The 21660-nt window shown below is 43.4% G+C and overlaps 3 protein-coding genes across 5 annotated transcripts in view; 2 read left to right on the top strand and 1 right to left on the bottom strand.

The window, feature by feature from the left end:
* Positions 1–4083: 4083 nt before the first annotated feature.
* LOC125775068 (uncharacterized) lies at positions 4084–6369 on the top strand. Its single transcript, XM_049445538.1, has 5 exons — positions 4084–5231; positions 5312–5447; positions 5515–5659; positions 5730–5922; positions 5995–6369. Exons 1-5 carry the CDS (start codon positions 4515–4517, stop codon positions 6352–6354), a joined length of 1551 nt encoding a protein of 516 aa, XP_049301495.1. The 5' UTR covers positions 4084–4514; the 3' UTR covers positions 6355–6369.
* Positions 6370–6710: 341 nt separating this feature from the next.
* LOC125775049 (neurobeachin-like protein 1) overlaps positions 6711–21660 on the top strand; it is a 47822-nt gene continuing 32872 nt past the window's right edge. For 2 of the 3 annotated variants that reach the window (XM_049445487.1, XM_049445486.1), the window contains exons 1-10: positions 6711–7136; positions 7233–7430; positions 7611–7772; positions 7859–8143; positions 8347–8430; positions 8833–8982; positions 9069–9341; positions 9417–9739; positions 9811–11725; positions 11792–13693. In XM_049445487.1, coding sequence (XP_049301444.1) covers positions 7086–7136; positions 7233–7430; positions 7611–7772; positions 7859–8143; positions 8347–8430; positions 8833–8982; positions 9069–9341; positions 9417–9739; positions 9811–11725; positions 11792–13693 — 5343 coding nt within the window. In that variant the 5' untranslated portion in view covers positions 6711–7085. The remainder of the gene's footprint in view (positions 7137–7232; positions 7431–7610; positions 7773–7858; positions 8144–8346; positions 8431–8832; positions 8983–9068; positions 9342–9416; positions 9740–9810; positions 11726–11791; positions 13694–21660) is intronic. The other variant, XM_049445488.1, reaches the window with a different exon arrangement.
* Positions 13880–20911, bottom strand: LOC125775061 (uncharacterized). The gene is made up of 2 exons (XM_049445528.1): positions 19722–20911; positions 13880–16128 (listed from the first exon to the last, which is right to left on the bottom strand). The coding sequence occupies exons 1-2, from the start codon at positions 19749–19751 to the stop codon at positions 14140–14142; spliced, it is 2019 nt and encodes a 672-aa protein (XP_049301485.1). The 5' UTR covers positions 19752–20911; the 3' UTR covers positions 13880–14139.

Below are 21660 nucleotides of genomic sequence, written 5' to 3'. Positions count from 1 at the left end.
CTGTAAGACGAGCGATCCTTCACTCAACTAAGAGAATAGGCTATCCTGGTGTGCGTCAAAAATTACTCATCTTTACACTACTATTACTGTACTTACGAAATGCACCACTGCCACACCGTTACATCGCTCATTGCTGATTGGTGTGCCATCTTCGTTACCACCACCGGCATGATAAAATCTTCCATTCCTTTTCTCCGTGACCACTCACCTTTACCCGCATAACTACTTACTCACACAAATACCGTTCGTCGCACACTGAAACTTTTTCACGTTGCTACCGGAGTATGTGTCACCTTTGTTAACACTGTTACAGAACACTTCTCCGATCTTTCTTTTCACGCAACATTCTTCAATAATTTCTAATATCTATGTCTGGCCATGAGCCAAAACACGGTGCAACTTCCCTTTTTTCAACCATAGTCAACACTGCGCTGGTCATGGGCTAAACCCGACTCAACATCAGTGACCACACCAAGAAAAGCTTCGACACTGGCCATGGGCCGTACCCGGCTCAGCCAATGCTTTCCATGCTAACCAATAAACTCTTTCGCTCTGGCCATGGGCCGAACCCGGCTCAGTTTTCACGAACTTTTCTACGCTGGTCATGGGCTGTACCCGACTCAGCTCTCGCGATTTCTTCTAAGCTGGCCATGGACCGAATCCGACTCAGCATTTAGATTGCATAAAGAACAATACTTTTGCGCTGGCTATGGGCCGAACCCGACCCAGCTTCCGCGATTTCTTCTACGCTGGCCATGGACCGAATCCGACTCAGCTACCGTGATTCTTCTACGCTGGCCATGGACCGAATCCGACTCAGCATTTAGATTGCATAAAGAACAATACTTTTGCGCTGGCCATGGGCCGAACCCGACTCAGCTTCCGTGATTTCTTCTACGCTGGCCATGGGCCAAACCCGATTCAGCTTCCGTGATTTCTTCTACGCTGGCCATGGACCGAATCCGGCTCAGACTCTTCTCATATCTGCAGATCTGCCATTTTATTTCCTTCTTACCGACCCCCTGCCATGGTATCAATTGTCATGGCAGGATCGCCAATGTGATATTCTGTCTGCCAAGCTAACCAACACATTCCCTTTAGGTAAGGAGGCACAACCTCGTTTATTCACGTTCCAATCCTAACTAACTCTCGGCTCTCACTCATCTAACACTCATACCCCATACGCACACATCTCTAGGATCCCACAGGCCCTACCCCGCGAAACTGTCGCCAAGGCTTGTTCCCGGTTCCGGAGACGGGTGGAGGCCGTAATAGAAGCCGAGGGCGGATATTTTGAATAAAATGAATAAAATACATGGTAAGCTACTATTTCTAAAACAAAAAAAAATTCCCCGATGATTAATTTTGCCATAACAATTTTTTTTCTTTCTCCGTAGGTGACTGTCAAAATTATCCCGAACACCCTGTATATCTGTTAGTCTGTACGGGCTTATACTTGTTTTTCAATGTTATTCATTTGGGCGAGCTGACGCCCCAGGATATTTTATCTAGCGACGCCATTGCCATGGTAAGTTAGTGTTCTAAATTTCCTTGCAGTTCTCTTTTCAAGCACTTAGCAGCTAGCATGGTTAGTCCTCGTTGGATGCCTATCGTGGTGTCTATAGCCATGTGCATTGCACTTCACATGCACATTATGACATCGTCCCGCATGTTCTTCGTTGAATCTCCAAATGGTCATATGCGTGAAATTTTGTCGAATATCAACGTCATGCCTAAGTCGTCCCTCTGGTTTCTGGTGAGCAAATAATATCCCAATAATGCTGAGGAATTGTTCCCCGGACGATCATCTTTCCCGTATCAATCGCATTTGTTCCGTTTGCTAATTGCTGATTTATTTTTTTCTTCTGCTGTCTTTACAGAGTGTACTATCAATATTGTATCTGTTTATCAGCGACATGTATGTCCTCAACATCTTCAGCACATTTGCTGAAACGGTCTACACTATGCTATCAGTCGGTGCGTTCTTGAATTTTCATTATAATCTATTAAATATTCGTCGGAAATTCTGGATACTGTTGCCGATTTTACCGGTGCCAATATCCATTTGTGTATTTTACCTTGAAAAACCCTTTCCGTTATCCAGATTTGGCATGTCCATCGGACTGACACTACTCGGTATTCCGTTCTACTACATTGCCAATTGTTTAGCGAACGGAATTTTGCCATCAAACATACCGTGATCCGGAAGAATCGCTTTCGAAAAGACATCGATAGCAATGAGTTCTTATAGGATTTTAATACGACTTATCTTAATTTGGGCAACTAGCGAATGGGCGGTAATAGTATGAAACAAACAATTATTTTTTATTTGAATTTATTAATTCATTTTCTAGTCATTCCTAAGGAGTTGCATTAAAAATTGAAGATCGTTCGCTTTAAAATAGAGTACAAACTCTTTATACTAACTCAATAATCCAGGAATGTAAATTTGACGAAATTTCACGGTTGTTCGCGATCATTCTGTTATGCACCCCACCGTACCCGTGATAGTGGGAGCAATAAAATTAACTAGAATACCACAACAAATCTAGACTTGCGTATAGTGTGATCGTACATTGACGGAATTAGACACGAATCACTTAAGGAGTAAGACGTGTTCTTCTATAGCATTCATAAGCATAACAAAGAGCTAGCAGAACGTTTGGCTTGTAAAGAAGTTATAGGGTTCAATATATAGTGATTTAACCATCGTGAATTTGATGGTTGATGACCGTTTGATGACCGTTTCTATCAGTGGTTAATATGTTAGTGAAATCCACCGAGAGGTCCGGGTTCGCGAGAAAAGGATCACTTCGGGTTAGGTTCTCCGAAGCGAAAGAATGTAAGAGCGGGCTAGGCGAGGAAACCAAATAGCGAGCGTGTCCTAGTAAATCGTCTAATATATTAATTATTGTTAATTGTTCATTCCGTGTTAAATTATTATTTTGAGACTTTTCACTCGAAAGAAAAAGAACATAAAAATGTAGAAAATCAGTGTCAAATAGAAGTGTTTCGGAAGTTCGAAAAGATTACACTGAATTTCGGCATTTAACTGAATTTTAATTGAGTTAATTTAAAATGCGTTTTAAATTCTTTTTTGTTTAATGACTTCGCAGATCGTACTACATTTATTTTTTTACGTATGCAATGCAAATTTCTTTAAGAAACGAGCAATGTTCACAATAAGTAGACGGGTTCGTCAGTCGTGTAGGAGGAGTAGAGTCTAAGAGAGGACGATCGCTGCTAGCAGCCACCAGAGAGTCTGTGTAACGATCCTCTCCGGGGGTCGTGGGTAGTGTGCTACCCACGAAAGCACACTGAGGTGTGCTGTGCGCACACGTTAGCACTCAACGGTGTGCTGTGCGTGGAACGAGCCAAGATCCAGAGTAACTGATCGGAGGAAATCAAGTTTTGAAAGTGCTGACCGGGGGGGGGGGGGGGGGAGACATTTAGGGCCCTAACTAATGAACATCGGGGCGATAAATTTGTAGTTGCGATGACCGGGGAAGGGGGGGGGGGGGGGGGGGGTAGTTTGGGTAATCCACAACCGTGTGCTAACACTATACTTCCAGTGTACTGCAGTGTGCTGGCAATGTGCTAGTTCTATACTAGGTGTGCTGTGTGCTAGCACTGTGCTATCACAATAATAGGTGTGCTGTGCTGTGCGCACACCAAGCTGTGCTGTGCGTACTGTGTGCACAGCAGCACATTACCCAACACTAGTCGTGGGGGCAAAAGGATCGATCATATACGATTAGGAATCGGGACCGTGCCGATCGTGCATGCGTGCCGAGAAATAACGACGGCGGGTTAGGAAAAGGCGTTGGCTTTCGGTCCATTCGGAAAAATAGTGCGAGTAATACTTATATAATCAAATAAACAAATAACAAATAAAGAAAATCTCTAGTGTTTTAGCATATAATTGGAAACATCAAAACTCAAAACTTCGCTCATATATTTCTAATTCTTACGAGAAAGCTCGGTCGGATGTATATCTTAACTCTGTTTATAACTGAACGCATTTGAAGTACACGCTCTTTATCCGAGTTACACGATTCTCAACTTACGCAGATTCGAATTTTCTCTTTTCATGCTTTGTTTTCATTGAACATGCGTTTTAAACCGTCTGCGTGTATTTAAAATAAATTTGAAAATACATTAGATTTTGCTGATCTGTTGCCAGCTGGTATGACCGAAATAAAAACCAGTGTGCAATAAAATTGTTCAGGCTAGCTGCAAATCCTATGTGGGGTGACTTCTTTCGCAAATCTTTGAAAGTTTTTTATTGGCATAGGGTTTATCAGGTGCGAATAAATAATAGTAGGTACTTCGTAATCGATGCGTTTAGTTTTTCATTAGCTTCGTTGTGTTATTGGAGACATAATCAATATTGAAGTGATTTTAACTAGAATCATGTCTAGCAGCCCTGTCTGTTTGACAAATGTCATTGCATTGTTATTGTTTATTTATTAATTCGCAAGTCTAGCAACGCGAACGGGAAACCTAATACCCAAATGAATATAAAGATATATCTCTCATCGAAACTGATAGAAAAATGCACATTTTGTGAACTGTACGGATTGGTGGAAGATTTGCGCGATGAAATCAGATTCACTGTGTTGGACGCGAAGCCGCTCCCCAACTACACCGAACCGATTGGGAAGATATGCAGCGTGACGGACTACATGCAATTCCGGATGGCGCATCATGATAAAACGCTCCGAGAACAACTCGCAAGGGAAGATAACTTTCTTCGGTTGGCCATTTCCAACAGTGGTCGTATCAAGCACGTAATGGCAAAGGTTAAAGGTGTGACGATCGAGTCGCTCAATAAGCTGCTTATCATATACGATGAGAAGGGTTTCAGCAATCTGGCCGAAAATGATCTAAACGCCGACGACTGTGACAATGATTTGCTGCATCTTGCACGACTGATAAAGGCTAGCAAAGCCGAGTCGGCATGTTGGATGGAGAAACTTCACAGCCTAGCGGAACGAGAAGAGTTCCAACGGTTGTACGAAATGTTGCTCCCCATAGGCAAGGGTTTAGGCATGATGTTTAGAAAGACCGCATTGTATTACCACTTCAACGAATGGGTTGAATGCATACAACAGAAGGATCCAAATGCTGTAAAATGGACGCTACTAATAGACATTTGTTTCGGTGTTGCCATTATGAGTCTGATTATTTGCTTCGGAAATCCGGGTACAAGATTCATGGAGTTTGCTGAGGTTCCGTACTGATTTTTGAAAGATGTATTTGTTTTCAATGGAGAAAACTCATTAATCATATGCTTTTACGTCTATTCCAGGTCATTGTTGACAGCCTTTTGCAACTTTTGCAAACTCTTAGAGGCAATCCGATCGGACTGAAACTGAACGGTTCTTTGAACGAATTTTTCTTTAGCTGCTTTAGTTACCAGGTTGACCTATGGTGGATGTTTCTAAGTATGTCATACTAACAATCTTTATGATCGCTTATCTAACAAACAAACTTGTTTGAATATAATTTCAGTTATACTATCGCCAGCCATTCAGTTCCTCTTCGTTCCATTGTCAATTTTGGGTTTATTTGGACTATCATTTCAAGTGGCCATGCTTTCGGATTTGATTGTTCTTATCAGCTTACATGCACACTGTTTCTACATATATGTAGCTGTGTAAGTAACTCATATTCAATTTGATGTGTATGAATGCTTCAACGCAATTCTCCTTGGTGCAATATTACAGCCTGTATCGCATTGAAGTTGGAGGAATAGGATCACTTTACCGCACTGTGTTGGGAAAGAAGTGCAACGTGTTGCGAGACCGCGTTGAAGCGCATGATTATATGAATCGGCAACTGTTCCTCGCTACACTTTCCTTTACCGTGCTGCTTTTCCTGTTTCCTACCATCCTATTTTACTATATAGTATTCGCATCGGTACGTAGAACAATTGCTTGAAACAAACTTGTTTTTTCAATTAAAATATTTTCTCGGTGAATTTTCTTACAGCTTCGCTTTGCAATTTATTGTCTATCATACACACTGATGAAAATACGGCGCACAATTCTAAGGTTTCCGTTCGATGCGATGATTCGATGGGTGCGTGGAGTTTACACCAATTTGGAAAGCTTGGAAATCTACAACATTGGTTCGATTGCGAAGGAAAATGTGACGATCACGTACGTAGCGCCCAGGTCGGCCACATTCTGGTTCCGGGACACATCCTGCGATTTTCCGCGCTGGGAACCAAAGCGCCAAAGCAGTAAATCAATCGGGGAGTTCTTAATTAGTTTAGTTAAGGGAGAGCTGGTTACGTTTATCCAACCAGACGAACGGGTTTCATCGCCTGTCAAGGAGAGAGAAATATAAATACCAAAAAAATTACCTTCCTATGTAGTTCTATGGTTTACTATCACTATTCACTCGAAGCTTTACTATGCTCAAATATTTAGGAATAAAAGTAATAACGATGGTTTCAATTTTCAAATATTCCAGCCACTTGTCAAATGGGTGCAGTATTTTCACAGGGGCGAAAAGTAAAAAAGTTGGCAAAAAAAAGATTCAACGAGGTTTGTAATTGAACTCTTTTTTTACGTAAAATTAGAGCAATGAGGATTGCAAGTAGCGCAATTGTACAAATCTACAATATTTTTCGTGGTAATGTTGTAAAGTTCCTTGCCACTCAGGTGTTGCTCACAACTGTCAAAATTGAATGTTGGTGGAAAATGAAACAGCACAATGAACCGACCCCGTTGCTTACGAAATGTTGTGATGTTTCAATGTTTTCTTTCTGTGGTGCTTTTCTACTGATAAATGCATTTTTTTATCATTGCATTTCGCGTTCGTACAATATCTGTCGTCGTAAGCCAGAACGCAGGAAGCGTATATAGTTATCATCCCTGCGCTGTGTACACGTAAAGGGCACACCATCGCACAGGTGACTCATAGCACCTGTATTGAAGTTGCGAGGCACGTAACGCATTTCATTTTTCGGCCGTGTTGTGTGGATTGTGGGCGAGTGAAAATGTGTAATAGAATGTGCTGCTGATCGATTGATTATCAACTTACCGTCACGACGTAACCGGACACGGAAGGCTGCAATGGATTCCAGAAAAGACATCTACAACCTTTGGGTGCAATACACGACGAAGGTTGGTTTGATGAAATGTGGAATGTGAAACATGGCTGTTACTACTGTACGGTGCCGACTTTGCGTTGATTTTTTTTGCTATCTTTCTTTCTTTTAGAACGATGAAACGTACTTTCGCCAGTTCATAGCAGGGTTTGTCAGTATATGGCACTCCCAGTTGCAGCTCGATTTCGAAAACGCCCCCCGGTGGGACTCGGTTGCACCGGATTTGGGCCCACATTTGAGTCGCCTGCCAGACGAGCTGCTACCTGCGATAGAAAAGTTTCTGATAATCGCACGAGATGGTTGTGAAAATGTAAGCAAACATTGCATAACGCTGGAGAATGCGACCCCGTAACAACAAAGCAAAGCCTATCCGCTATCGGACCGGGTGAACCTCGACCGAAATGGATGTTTGTTTTGAACGTGTTGATCAACATAATCGACCTGATTATTTACCCTTGTGTTATCGTACTGTGTACCCTTTTTCATCCAGGTTCGGGAAGCAGGCGGTGTGCGTGATAGTTCGATGAGCGAAAATGTACTGCTGGTGCAATGTCTGACCGTAATTTGTCGTCACTTTGAAAACATTTCTTCTGTCATCAACTCCAGCAACATCTCCAGCTGCATCGCTATTTCTAATTGTATTATAACACAGGTAAGTGCAACCTGGACCACTATTGGCGGCATCTACTAAATGTGTTTTCTTTTCGTTTTTTTCGTTTGTGCTGTAAATATAATTAGCTTAACAATGAGCAGCAGCAATCGATGAACCTGGAAGCGGATGTACTGTTCGTGAAAAGTGTAGCCCGACTGTTGGAAGTGCTGTACGATCCGTATTTAACCTGGAGAAGCTACCTGCGCGGCGAACACGCAGACTACGGTAGCTTGAGTTACAAAATATCTCAACTGCAGCCGGAAATAGTGCCATTTATATACGATTGCTTCCAGAGTGGTAAAGCTACGAAGAACGCGCATATTGGCGTTGACTTAGTTCACATTCTCGGTGCAGTCATTGCAGGATCTCAGGTAACGTTAAGACACACAACTAAACCAACGTACTTTTTTGGGGCGTTTGGTCCTAGCATTTATGCTGTCGATACTTTGATACGTTTAACATCTTATTCTGCACCGTTTCTTACCGTTTATTTCAATCTATTTGGTGACTGTGATTGTGTTCACTTGTTTATTTCCCTTTTCTTTCTACTGTGTCCAACGGTAAACACTTTTAGGGAGCTTTACTTAACGTTCCGCTACCTAATGTCAATTCATACTATTTAAATAATCCGGTCGGTGAAGGAAACGAACCTGTTGCGGTGAGTTGGGTTTTGTCTACTGTACTGCATGCATGCTTTATTGGCTTTTTCCCAGATTGATGGCTTCGATTGTTAGTTTGGCTATTTATACTAACTGCATGGGAAAGAACCTAGAATATAGAAGTAGTTTGTTAAAGTGTTGATTGTCTTATTGCTTTCATTAATTAGTTTGTTTGTACTAACCAATTTATAGTCCATCTAACATTCGCTCGTCTCGGAGATTGAATAGGACAAATTGTCTTAATGTGTGTTTAAAGATTAAAAAACTTTTTTTTGCATTTATATTTTGCTGTTTTATTACATCCGTTTTTTCTGTTTTATATTAGGATCTTATTTTTGCGCAAATGGGATTCAGTGTAACAAAATTTCAATTATGCATTTGTTCTTGATTTTCGTTTCCAGCACAATGGGCTTCGTGCCATAAGTCCTGCAACAGTTACCATCATTATAGACGTAATATGTACATGGGAAAGCGATGCAGAACTTCGGCAATTGATGCTTCATTGTTTCGCATTGATGGCAGTCATTCTTCAAAAGTCTAGTCCTGAACAGGTAGAATTTAATTAATATGCATATTAGCAAAAAAAAAACGGTTGTACATGTGTGTCTGTTTTTATATGGTTTAATTTTTGTTTCAGCGTCAGATTGATTTGCTGACCATTTTTCAACTGTATATAGGCTCGATCCGTGATCTGCTGACGACGGAACACTTTTTGACAAAGTGTTCATCGGTGGGTAGCTTCGAATTGTCTCACGACGATGATAATTACATCGACGTTGGTGCTCTCTGTGCCGCTTTAGCGATTATCCGCGAGTTTATTCCGGACCACGCAAACAAGCTCATCCTGTGCAATGCCTTGTTTGAGGCAAAGTTTCTCGTCAACCTGGTACAGATACCGGAACAAGTAAAGGTAAGATGAAATTGATGCCATTCTACGTTGTCGTAATAATCTCATTTTCTTTTCTCATCATTTTGTATTTTACAGAAATGGAACATTGATCACCAAACGCTCGGTACGGTGCTGGTAGAGACGTTGCAGAAGTTGTGCTCTAATTCGGAGAAAATGCAATACAATCTAATGCATACGAACTATATCAATGTGCTTTTTGATGGCTTAAGAGGTTTTGGTAAACCGTCGTCTAGTTTAATTAGTCAGTGTTTGGGGTTTGCATTTGACGAACAAGATACACGACAGGTGAACCCCGTGGTCGTCATCAAGCTGATAGAATGGATACCACTAATGGGAGAAACGGAACAGAATATGCTTAGCGATGTGTTGTTGAAGAAATGTGCAGCCACTATGCAAAGGTAGGAAGCGATCGAGCACAGTATAGAACCGATGAAAGCGAATTAACCTAAACGTGACCTTTTTTCCACAGCAAGCAGCACGTTTGTGGTCAGAAATCGATCAAGCGGATCGTCGATGTTTGCCTATCATGTTCGCAACGTTTATCATCAAAATGTGCAATAAATCTGCTGAAACTGATCGAAGAGCTAGCCAAATATAGCATCTATCCGGCGGAAGTGAACAGTTTATTCCGCTTGTTGCGCCCGGAGTCCCAGTTCGAGTATCGTAAGCTGCTGCTCGAAACACTGCTGCGAATAACGCATCACCGTAGTACGGTCGGTATAATACCGGACAATTTGCTCGACATTCAAACGAACACAAGCGGCATAACGATACCGGAGATACGTAAATGGGAGACGACGCATGGGTTTGTGTTTCACGCCTGGTTGCGATTGGAGGAGGAACATTCGATAGCCCAGAACTATCGTCGGCAACTGTTCAGTTTGACGACCAACTACGGTACCGGGTATGAGTTTTTCATCCAGAAAAATGGCAACTTTGTGGTGAGCGTGATCACAAAGAAGGAATTTTTCACAGCCACCGTACAATCGCCTCAGCTGCTCGATGGCCGCTGGCATTCGGTGACGGTCAGTGTCGTACCACCGAAGCGGCTGTTTTCCTACCATCAGATAAACGTGTACCTCGATTCGGTGCAAAAGCTGGGATCGACGATGAAGTACGCTTCGTTCGCGGAAGTGTTTCACTACTGCTCGATCGGTGCACCGTACAATAACTTTCGCAAAGTATCACACACATCACATCAGTCGAATTCAGCCCGCATGAGTCCTGTGCCGACCGACGTAACCGCTTCACCGAGCGGCGAGAAGGAAGAGAAAACGAAATCTTCCGGGCTGTTTCCGAACCTGATCGAGCGTACATTCTTTCCCGGGCTGGTATCGCAAGTGCCGAACTATTTTACTCTACCAAGCAAATCTACGTCGTCGTTGGATCCGAGCGTAAAATCGTACCCGATCGGTATGCAGGATCTTGTGTTCGGTGAAGCGATCTGTCTTAAAGGGCAGCTTGGTGCGGTGCTGCTGGCTGATACGAACGTTAACATCAAGAGTTTGTTCGAAGCGGGACCTAATGTGGCGAATGTGCTGGCCACGGATATGATCGAATCGTTCGATATGGCCTCCAAGTTTGTGTTTTGTTTCGCGCCTAATGCATGCTTCGATGGGCTATGTTTGGATCTGGCACCGGGAAATCAGTACAACGGTCACCTGGTGGCTAGCGTGGCGAATACACTTTCGCTACAGAACGCTCTGAATGGAATCGGAGGTATGGTGGCATTGTTACCGATTGTGGACAGCATTTCGTTGCTGCCGGACTCGGACATTCCATCGGCAAACGAACTGATATCGCTCAGCCCGGTAGAATCACCACTGAAGGAGGAAAACTTTGGCGATTGGGAAATGCTCCAGGTCAACTCATTGACCGAGGCAAAAATTATCCAAAACCCGATCGCTTGCTTTCTGTGCCTGGTTCGTAACTTTATCAGTGGCAGTGAGCTCAACAAAGAGAATATGCTGAAAAATGATGCAATTGCCATTATGAGCACATTGCTCCAGCGGTGTAACGAGCGACTGTTCGACGTAAATGTACTAATGGCGATGCAGTTGCTGATCGAGTCGATACAGAATGAAATGCCGTCCGGAAATATGGAGCTGCTGCATGTGCTGCATCGCGATTTGGTGTTTAACTTTCGTATTTGGGCCAAGGCACAGTTCCAGATAGTAATCGGACACGTACAGTACATCAGCACAATTATCAAAGATGATCGTAAATACTTTCGGCGCCATTTTGGCATACAGTTTGTGTTGGATGTGATACACGAGCATTTCACGCACAGTACGAACCTTCCGGCGCAAGATGCAAAGATGGTACGAGAGTCACTGCTGAGGATCATCAAGTACTATATTCAGAAAGAAGTCAACATAAAGGAGGTAATTACGTGTGTGTGTCGGCATGGCTTATTCGTAGTGATAAATTTGTTTTTTTATTGTTTTCAGATATCGGCAGTTTTGACATTCCTCACTACAACAAAGCACGAGTCCACGGTTGGTGAGATTATCGATATGCTCATACTGTTAATTGAAGGGAAACACGTGAAGGATCAAATATTCCTTCTTATGTACGAGCCACACATGGCAGAAGCGATGTATATGCTATTTATCGATCGTCATTTTGGTAGCGAAGTGCATACGAAGCTAATCAAATTCATTACCGGTATGCTGTGTACCAAGCGAATATCTGCCAAACATAAGGCAGCTTTACGATTGTACGATACATCCATCGAATGCCATAGCCTTTATCCAGGGTTGTTCTCGTTTATGCTTCCATTCCAACTGGAACCGCACGTCATCCTTGGTCTGCTGGATCTTAATTTGAGCTCCGACACGGAAATGGGATACGCCGGGGCACTGTGTCTTATGTATCATGCCAACCTTTCGGAACTGTCGCTAAAGCTGGAAATAGCAAGGCGTCTAATGACGAGCACGTTCACAAAACCGAAAGCTCCACAAATGATAGCAAAGCAGGTCGGTTGGCAGGAGTCTATCGCGCGGTTGTTGATTAAGAAGCCGGTCGAAAACCGCCCGGAGGAGGAAGGATCAGAAAAGGATAAGCAAAACTTGCTCACCGACATGGACGAAGTGGTGAAGCGGGAAAGTGAATCGTCCGCCGCTGGAGCAGGTGTTGATGATTTGATCGTGTTTGATGAAGACAATTTGGAGCTACACGTACAGGAAAGCTGTAAGCAACCGAACTCATTTATGTCCGAGGCGGCTACCGCAATTGAGCATGAAATCAAAGAGCTGGCAGATACGGTTCAGGAAGCGGTAGTAGACAACATTGCTTCGTCGATCACCTCGGTATACTCTGTAATACGGCAGAAGACGTCGGATATACAGGACACGCTTGGTTCGCTGACACTTAGCTTCGAAGAGTCTGCCGGACGGAAGAAGAAATCTTCCTTGAGCAGTAGTAGCGAGGAAAATGTGTCCCTAGACGAGTCAGGATCGCTTGCTGGAACCGGTTCAATGGTGGTGGAGGATCTGCAGTCGACGAAGAGTGCCGAAGAGTTGGACAGCAGTGCGGGAAATAGTGTTGATTCTACTAGTGAAAAGTATGCAGACGATAACGAGGAGGAAAATCTCGTTTGCCTAGTGTCCAGCAGTTTGTTTACGATTTTGTGGCGCGGTGTAGAAAATTCCAACGATTCGTGGCAGGAACGGGGTCAGGTGATGGCATGCATTAATCTGATTGCGCTTAATAATGAACTATATTGTTCCCACCTTGCACTACGGCTACGGATACTGGAGATGGGTGTACAGGCAGCTTTGATGGATCTGGCGGAAAATGCACACCTTGCACTAATCCACCAGCAAAATGCTGCCCAACTGTTACGGTTGGCGTACGATTTGGTTGTACTGGACCCGAACGAGGACGACTCAAAGAAGTGTTCGGTGAAGCTGCTCGATGGTGTCCTATCGTTGCTGGACATACTGATGGTTTTTCAGCAGAGCAGCAGTGATGATTGGTCCGAAATGTCCCATCTCTGTTTGGGACTGCTGCTAAAGTGTTCGCACAGTGCAAACTCGGAAATAGTGGCAATGGCAACAGCGAAACTGCATGCGTTATTACAAAATCGCACCAATCAGGATCCGGCCGAAATTGGCTACCTAATGTACAGTCTCAATCAAGCAATGTGCAATGCAATAGAGGTGGACAACTCGGAACAGTACTCGTTCCTCATCCCGGTAATGAAGGCGTTGTTGGAGAAATCGCGTTCCGTGCTTGGATTGGCCACACACACACCTGATCTACCGGCAACATCATCCGGTCCTATTTTCTTTCAAGATTTCCAAACGTACTGTGCTAGTCGCCAGTGGACAACATTTATCGATAAAAAGGTAGGTACAATTATACCGTTGCTATCTGCCAGACACATGGTGAAGATATTCCATTCGAATTCCAGAACTTGTCTGGCGTTGGTTCTCAAATTTTAAGGGATTACTTAACAGCAGTAAGCATAATAATTGGGAACTACTAAGAATGGGGTAAAGAGCATGTTTTGTGTGGGACGAAGAAATTCTCAATATTTTCCTAAATTTTTACTACTTTACACGGCAGCGCGGAGGGGTTGTTTTTGTTTAGAAAATGTCACCTCGACACTATACTTTCCTTAGTATTTATTGTTGGACAAACTTTAAAACAGTTTAATAAATAGACTATCCCTCTTATGTCGATCTATGAAAACGAAACGTAACGAAACAATACTTATACTTATATATTACTAATGCTACTGCCAAGAGAATCGTACTGGTAAAACGCAACGACACCTGTTGGTGCCACGAATCTAGACGGATACCGTCGTTTCCGACAGATCTTTTTTCTTGCGGTTCCCACGCGAACGCGTTCCAATGTCACTGATGTCGTCATAATTTTCTTCATCATCATCGTCAAGCATGGTGTAATCGAGGCTACTAGTGGCACTACGATAGTGCTGCATGTCTCTTCTTCTAGTCGGCAAGAATCCACTGCCAGGTCTATCACCACCAGCGCTTCCTGCTTGGGTCGAACCGGCATAGTAGCTATGTGAGTTAGACTTTTGAATCGACAGTATATTCAAATCATCTAGCCCAATCGGTTTCGATGGCCGGTGTGCCTGGTTTGGTGCATGGTTACCTTGAAAGTAATTGTTTAGATTCAACTTTTTCGTATCATATTCAACCGATTTGCTAGTGGAAATAGACGTGGAGGGAGGTGATCGTTGGTTGTTTGATTCACGACCCTTTGTCGCGGCGCTACCCTGGTTTTGTGACGAAAGCAGTACATAATTAGCTGGTAGCGTTTCTTCGGCGCGTGGGAATGTTACACCGGCCGGTTTGGAATGTTTAATCTGTTTCTTCGGTTCAAAATCTAGAAACTCGTCCGCATCTATTGCCACCTGGTGGAAATCGGAACTCGATCCGAAGGCATCGCGCAGATCATCCGTGTCGAGATTGTGGGCAATTGTTGAGCTTGGCAGCTTGGGCTTCTTCTTACGACGATTCTTTATCCGTTTATCGCCGCCAGGTGCAGTGTGGAACTGTTCGTCAGATGAATCCTGTCCATACGGTGAAGGTTGTTTACTCTTAACCGGGATCTTCTGTGATTCCGAGCCACCGTCGTAGTATGAAGAGAAGGAGGTGAAATGGTCATCGGCACCATTGATCGTCTGAAGCGTGCTAATCGGAGGTTTGTTAGGGTTTGTTTTTGTGGGCGTATGGAACTGTTCCTGATCGTACCGTGTCGGCAGGCTCGGTATGTAATCTTCCTCACTATTGCCAACGGTACTATGAGAGGTGGAGTGCGTTGAGCTAATGCCACCATTGTGCGGCGATCGTTTGTAGGTCGTTTCAAAATCGCCAGAAGGTTCGAATAAGTTTGACTTGGAGTTCGATGGAACTTCGTATGATGTGACCGGTGTCTTGTAGGGATCTTTGCGATACTTTTCCAGTGGCAGCTGATGCTTAGATCCAATATCGCCAAAGCTGCTGGAGGTGTCGGTGTAGAAGTTACCTTTCCCCGACGGTGTGGTGTAAGTGTTTATTGCAGTAGAATCTGCAAACGAGGGTTGTTTATTGCTCGAGTGTGAATAGCTGTGAGAATATCCTCCAATGTTGTGCGAATGTTTGCCACCAGGGAAACTGTCGAAGCTGTTCGATGAATCCAAGAACGAAGGTACTTTTGTGTCGAACGTACTGGGTCCGTTTCCAAAATTTACTTTCGAAAATCCACCATCAAAATTAGATATCTCGAAGTTTGGTTTGCCAAACGAAGCTGAAGAGGAAGAACTTCCTTGGTAGTTGTGCTTGCCGAACGATGGTGATCCTTCGTAGCTGGACGGCTTCCCGTATGTGGAACCTTCGTAACTAGTGATCGTTTGACCGTACGCAAAGGGTGGCGATCCGAATGTGGGCGACGGGTGTATTGGTGCACCATAGCCCGCCGGTGGTTCTCCGAACGATCCGTGATGATCGCCAAAGGAAGCCTCGAATCCGGAACTGTACGGATCGTCGATCGACTGCGGAACGTAGTGCGAAATTGGAGGATAGTTTACATTGGGTGGTCCGTATTTGACTCGTGGCTTCGAGCCAGGTCGGCGTGGTGGTCTGGGTTTGCGACCACGTGGCGGAGGCGGTAGCTTTGGTCGTCGCTTTATAACCCGATGAATTTCCACCTCATGACGCTTCTGGCGATGTAATGCTGCGGGTAGGGGAAGATGTTCAATGGATGTATCTTGTTCTTCGCCATTGTTGGTACCCTTGCTAGCATCTTCTGCCACAACCAGTACTGCGAAGAGCTGTCAGAAAGAAGATCAGACAAAAGATTGTAGCAACCGATTGTAAGAAATTGGTTTGTATACGATAATATTGTAAATTAAACACCGTTTTAAAAGCATTTTTACAGCGAAAAGCTTATAATATAAATTCAATGAATTAGAAACTATTCATGTACAAATATCAAAGAATTAAAACCCATAAGTGTTGCAACTGCAGGTTGCAGATTACATCTTGCATGCAATGGTTTTGATCGTACGTAGCTGATCAGCTGTGGTGCAGCGAATGCAATTTTCAAACCTCTAACCTAATGGCGGTCACACCCAATCGCCGGCTGACTATCGAATGACCGAGAAAAATCCTTTACGCACCTTTCGCCGACACGCGAAGGCAACATCGGCCAAGAAAGGTTTGGTGAATGGCAGTCTCGGTGCTTTTAACCGATGGCAACCGGCATATTGTGTGGCGCTGTGTGAACACTAGAATTTTGAACATAAATTACCCGATCTGCACCTATGTGCTAAAGGTGACCTCCCTTCGTTGTCGTTTTGTCTGAACGTTTTGTGCGTGCGATGGAGGGCGCAGAAAGAAGGGTAGGCGTCCGGTCATGATAATACCCCCTTCTATGACTCCCTCTATCCCCTGCACCCATTCCTCTTATCCTTTTTGCTGCAACGTTTGGTATTGCATTTTTTTGCAGCACCCTGTCTGTCCTGGGTGACGGTACTGTTTGAGTGTAGTCACATGGTCACAGACGTGCGCGATGTACACCGATGCAATGTGGGTTATTGGAGTTTTTACTTTTTCCACACCACCATATTTCCACGGCTAGCTGATGACAGTGAGCCACACGATAAGCGCTATGGACGGAAGAGGGTGGACAAGTTTTTCTTTTCCAGGTGGAGTCGAAAGAAGAAAAACTGGTTTGCCGCTGTGGACGGCTGGATGAAAAGTTGACCGCTTCGACTTTCGATTTCCTTCGTCCGTATTACCAACGATCAACAGCTGGCACTGTTGAGCCGTTCGAGCTACCCCTGCTGTTCAATGTTTGATTGGTAGTAATTGGTGTGTCGGTTAATGTGGTCAAGGCATGGTCACGAATCGTGCACGCTTATCTGCTAGGCGTGTACTGGGATTAGCGCGAAAGCTGGTAAGGGAAAATGTCACCGAGTTTAGTGCACATCCCTGCAAAATCTGCAAAGCAAAGCTCGTAGCCGAAATGTTTTTATCGGACAAAACCAATCTGATATAAGTATATTTCTTTCACAGTTTTTATCCAGAAGGAAACGTTCATGGAAAGCCAATTTGCATGCGACCAGTCACCAAGAACTGTTTGTGGTGGTGATGGTGGACTGCACACCTATCAACGATCGAACGACTCAAGGCAGATGGTGTCCGCTGAGTTCATTTGAATTTCTCTTATTTGAATTTCCTCACGTAGTACTACCTGACTTGCAGCTGTATTAATGTTGTTTTTGCACATTGTCTATCGCATGGAAAGTCAGGAAAATCTTGAACTGCGTGCGTTTCTCTGTCCTCCAGCAAATTGCATGCAATCGGAAGTCGTGTACGGAACGTATTATTGCATTTTGTTTTTCAACTGCAGTTTCTCTTCCAAGCTTTTTTTGTGAGATGCGATGATTTTATGCGATGTGAAGATAATCGAATAGTTAAATAATAATATATTCCCAAGCAGAGGTGTGCATAGCATCAGGGGTGGAGGAAATTTGAGCACAGTTTACCCCTTATAAGGTATAAGCACAGCATATCATTATAATGCAGCTCGAGTGAAAGCATTCAATGACTATAAAAAAATACACCAACCAAATTGTAGTTAAAATTACGCACTCTACTTTCTCGTGCTACCCTTAAGACCTTAACAAACCACAATCCCTCTTCAACGTGACACCTACGATGGACATCATTATGTAAATGGTTTCCATTTATTGTGAGTTCATGTTAAAACAAGACGGAAAATACAATGTGCGGGGTGATTTATAAGCGTAGCATAATGTAATACAGGTGATTTAACGGATTATGTTTGCGGACACATTCTCCAAACTTTGGAGGTTTCTTTGATAAACGAACGCGGCACGGACTTGATCTCATCCCATTAAAGAGAAGAGTTTGTTTCTTTGTGCGTTTCATCTTCAAAATATGGAGCTACATTCGGTAATCGGAGCGTCCGAATGATTAAGCCATCCTCAAGTGTTTTCCATCGCCATCTTCGGCCTTTCCTGGCTGCCGGAACTTTTCTATCAGTAATTATATAAACATACACACACACACACACGCATAGCGGAAGATAAAGTGCCCTTCAACACCAGACAGGGCGTGTGCCATGGCTCGAAAGGTGTGTTTTCAGGTCAAATGTTATGCACTGAAATTTAGCAGCGTGTCAGCGCAGACATCTTAAGTGGATACGCTGGTTCACCATTTGGTTGTCGATAATGGTTGTCAGTTGCTTAACGGGGATTTGAACGGGCGATTAGAAGCGCTCTTTCTCCAGACGCGTGAAGCGTTTCGGAAGCAAGCAATTTGCGTTTTGAATAGTGTCGTGGCTCTTTCCACCTGAGTGTTTATGTTTGTACGTTTCGAAGCGCTTTAAGAATGAGTCGATGATCAGGGCACAAGCCATCGTGTTGGCTGCTGATGCAAATGTGTTGTGAATGGTTGAACATAATAAGACAATTATGAAATGCTTCATTAACCATTTAGAGTGTTACACGAGTCGTTAATCGATCGCATACAATTGATATGAATTATTACTCAAATTAAATCCAACCAGCTTATAGGCGGGGAAACGTTGAATGTATCTTTTTATATTTCTTTTTATATTTTTTATAAACATGATTGAAATGAGGCAAATTTTGGCTTGTTCATGTCCATGGTAAAAATGGTAGAATTTGTTCAAAATAATAATAAAGTTTTTATGATGTTTGAAGTTTGAACAGGGCGTCCTGACAATTAAACAAATTCATTATTTCAATCTGCATAAGATGCAAAAAAATAAACTACACTTTTATAATAACTTTCTATTCTCTCAGCGAAAAAAAACAATCGTTATAGTTTCACAAAACAAATGGCACATTGCGCATCGTATCTGTTTATGCCCGTATAAACGCGTCAACAGTGAAAGAAGAAACAAAAAAAAAACACACACACACATTTCTTCGTACAAAACAGATTCGAGGTCAGGAATGATGATTTGACTCGACTCGAGGGTTGAGCAGTGTGTACGTGCTTTTCAGGTGGTCTTCATGCTGCAATATTGGGGCATCTCCGATCTTGTCTCACTTATCACCTGCAGCATTCCCGCCTGCCATAAGTGCGTTCAAAAATCCGTTACCGGTAGCAATTTGGTGCGCCAGACGCAGAAAGCTTCAAGCCTTTTATTACCCGATCAACTATCATTATCGCCTATAACTATACCGATTGCTGGGCGTAAACCGTGCGTCGATCGATCTCGTATTAATTAAAGAAGGTACCCGAGTGATCGTTGTAAAATGCTAAGAGCGTGTTAATAACGATCATCGGTGCATCGCGTCAAGCTTTTGTGTGTGTGTGTATGTATTAAATGTAGGTTAGATATTGCTGGTGTTTCGGAAATATTTACCAATAGCAACAGCTGCCGCCAGCAAGCCATACTGTAGCATGCGTCAATCGATGATAGTTCTAGTGTGTATAATTATTGCCACTTTTGGCTCCTTGAAAACTGACGTATATTTTGTTCTTCAATGCAATTTTATTTTCTTGCAATCACAACTGTTCCACTTGAAATTTTGACTGGTTTGTTTCACCGTCAAGTTATCACCGTATCAGTTGTTCACACATTAATTTTTCTTACACTGTGTTTTCGCCGATCATCAGCGATCGTAGTACTGGTACGAACAACAAAAACAAATTTCCAAGCCGTGAATGGTTGAAGTTTGTTTTTCACCTATTTTCACACTGTGCCCGGACACAGTTCCGGTTCCACTTGCCGTTCCGTTTCCAAAAGACTACACGGTCGAATCGCTTCACACGAGAGCTAACGCGGTGCTGCACTGTCTGCGTTTTTCCACTTTCATTGCGAAACTAAACAGCCAGACCAGGGGAGGATCTTCTTTTATAAATTTCCAAACGGTGCTCTCGCTGCCCGCGAACGAAACCGAACCGGCTTCCGCACGAACGTGTGACCGGCGGGAACCATTCGCGTTTGGTTCCGCGAGGGTGAGATGGCACCAGACGCTACGGTTAGATAGCACCGTACAGAAGACTTGAATGCTGCCACAAGCGACGAGCCGGTAGGTGCACACGTTATAAAGGCGAAGGCATGCGGTGACTGTGAAAGAAATGGCATATCGCAAAACCGAGAGCCGTTCACCTTTCCTCCTTTTCTAAGAGGAAGAGCATCGAGAGAAAATCGCTCCCCCAGTGCGATTGTATGGTGCGTCGATCGTACCACCGTCTGTGGCATTCCTTTCGTGACGCTACCCATGGGGATCGTCTGAAAATGGGGGAGTGAAGGAAGAGAAAAAGAAAATTTAGGAAGGTTGGGGTGGCTAAATAAATAAACCAGTAATGAGAGTCAGAATATTGGATACGGAAACTGTAGCGATCATTCCAAAATGCATCTTGAATCACTTGGTGATTGTGTTTGTACGTGTTTCCAGAAGGTCGTAACAACCACCAATTCTACAGACTTATGAGCGTTAGTATGTTCAACGTCATGTAGAAGATCTTCGTTCATTCAGTGCGCTTGAAACATGGTTAGGATTTTTTTCTTCAGGAAATTAATAGAAGCATTACAGAGGAGAGAATTCATCGGTTTAATAATCTTATTATTTTTAAGCCTGATATAGTTCAGCTGTGCAAAATTAATATTTGTCCATGTTGGTGTCTGAAGTTGAGAATTGCTAGCTTAATTTAGCTTGATACTAAGCTTATCTGGCACGAATTTTCGGCACTTTCTTTCTCTGTATCAAGTGAACTAGTGCTTCGTTCCAATATTCACCATTACTTTTACAGTTGAGTGAAACCACTTTCCTTCATGAATAACATTGAAAACATGTGGACCGCATCTGTGTGTTCGAAATGTATGCTCAAACCGCAAAAGGTACGAATTGTGACACATTTCTTCTACCGAGTTGCTGGATAAAAATCGAAAGTTGCTATCCGGTTCCTGGTCATTCCGCCAACACCGACCAAAATCCGCCGTTGATCGTTGGTAAGCTTTCCTACGCCATACGGTAGAAGGATCCATTGGAAGGGCCTTGAACTTGGCTGTCGATGTCAAAATTCAAAAATGAAACCAATCCACCTTCACCGTCTGCCGCGGCTTTTTTTTGTGAAACCATGAGCACATTACTGGCCTAAGGTAAGTAGGAAGCGGAACGAAACTACAGAATCCGTACGAACAGGAATTGTAAAAAGCGGGAAGCAGTTCCTAAATTCCAAGTGTGGCGATTCGTCCCAAAGGAAACTGGTATCTTGTGAAATTGCGGAATCGTAGCCGTTAATGTAATGTTGCACTGGGGAAGTAGAGCAGGTTTACCATGCTAAAAACGGACTAC

The sequence above is a fragment of the Anopheles funestus genome, chromosome 2RL (assembly GCF_943734845.2).
Source record: "Anopheles funestus chromosome 2RL, idAnoFuneDA-416_04, whole genome shotgun sequence".
NCBI classification, from domain to species: Eukaryota; Metazoa; Arthropoda; class Insecta; order Diptera; family Culicidae; genus Anopheles; species Anopheles funestus.
Note: the sequence above shows the minus strand (reverse complement) of the source record. Positions and strands in the feature narration are given on the sequence as shown.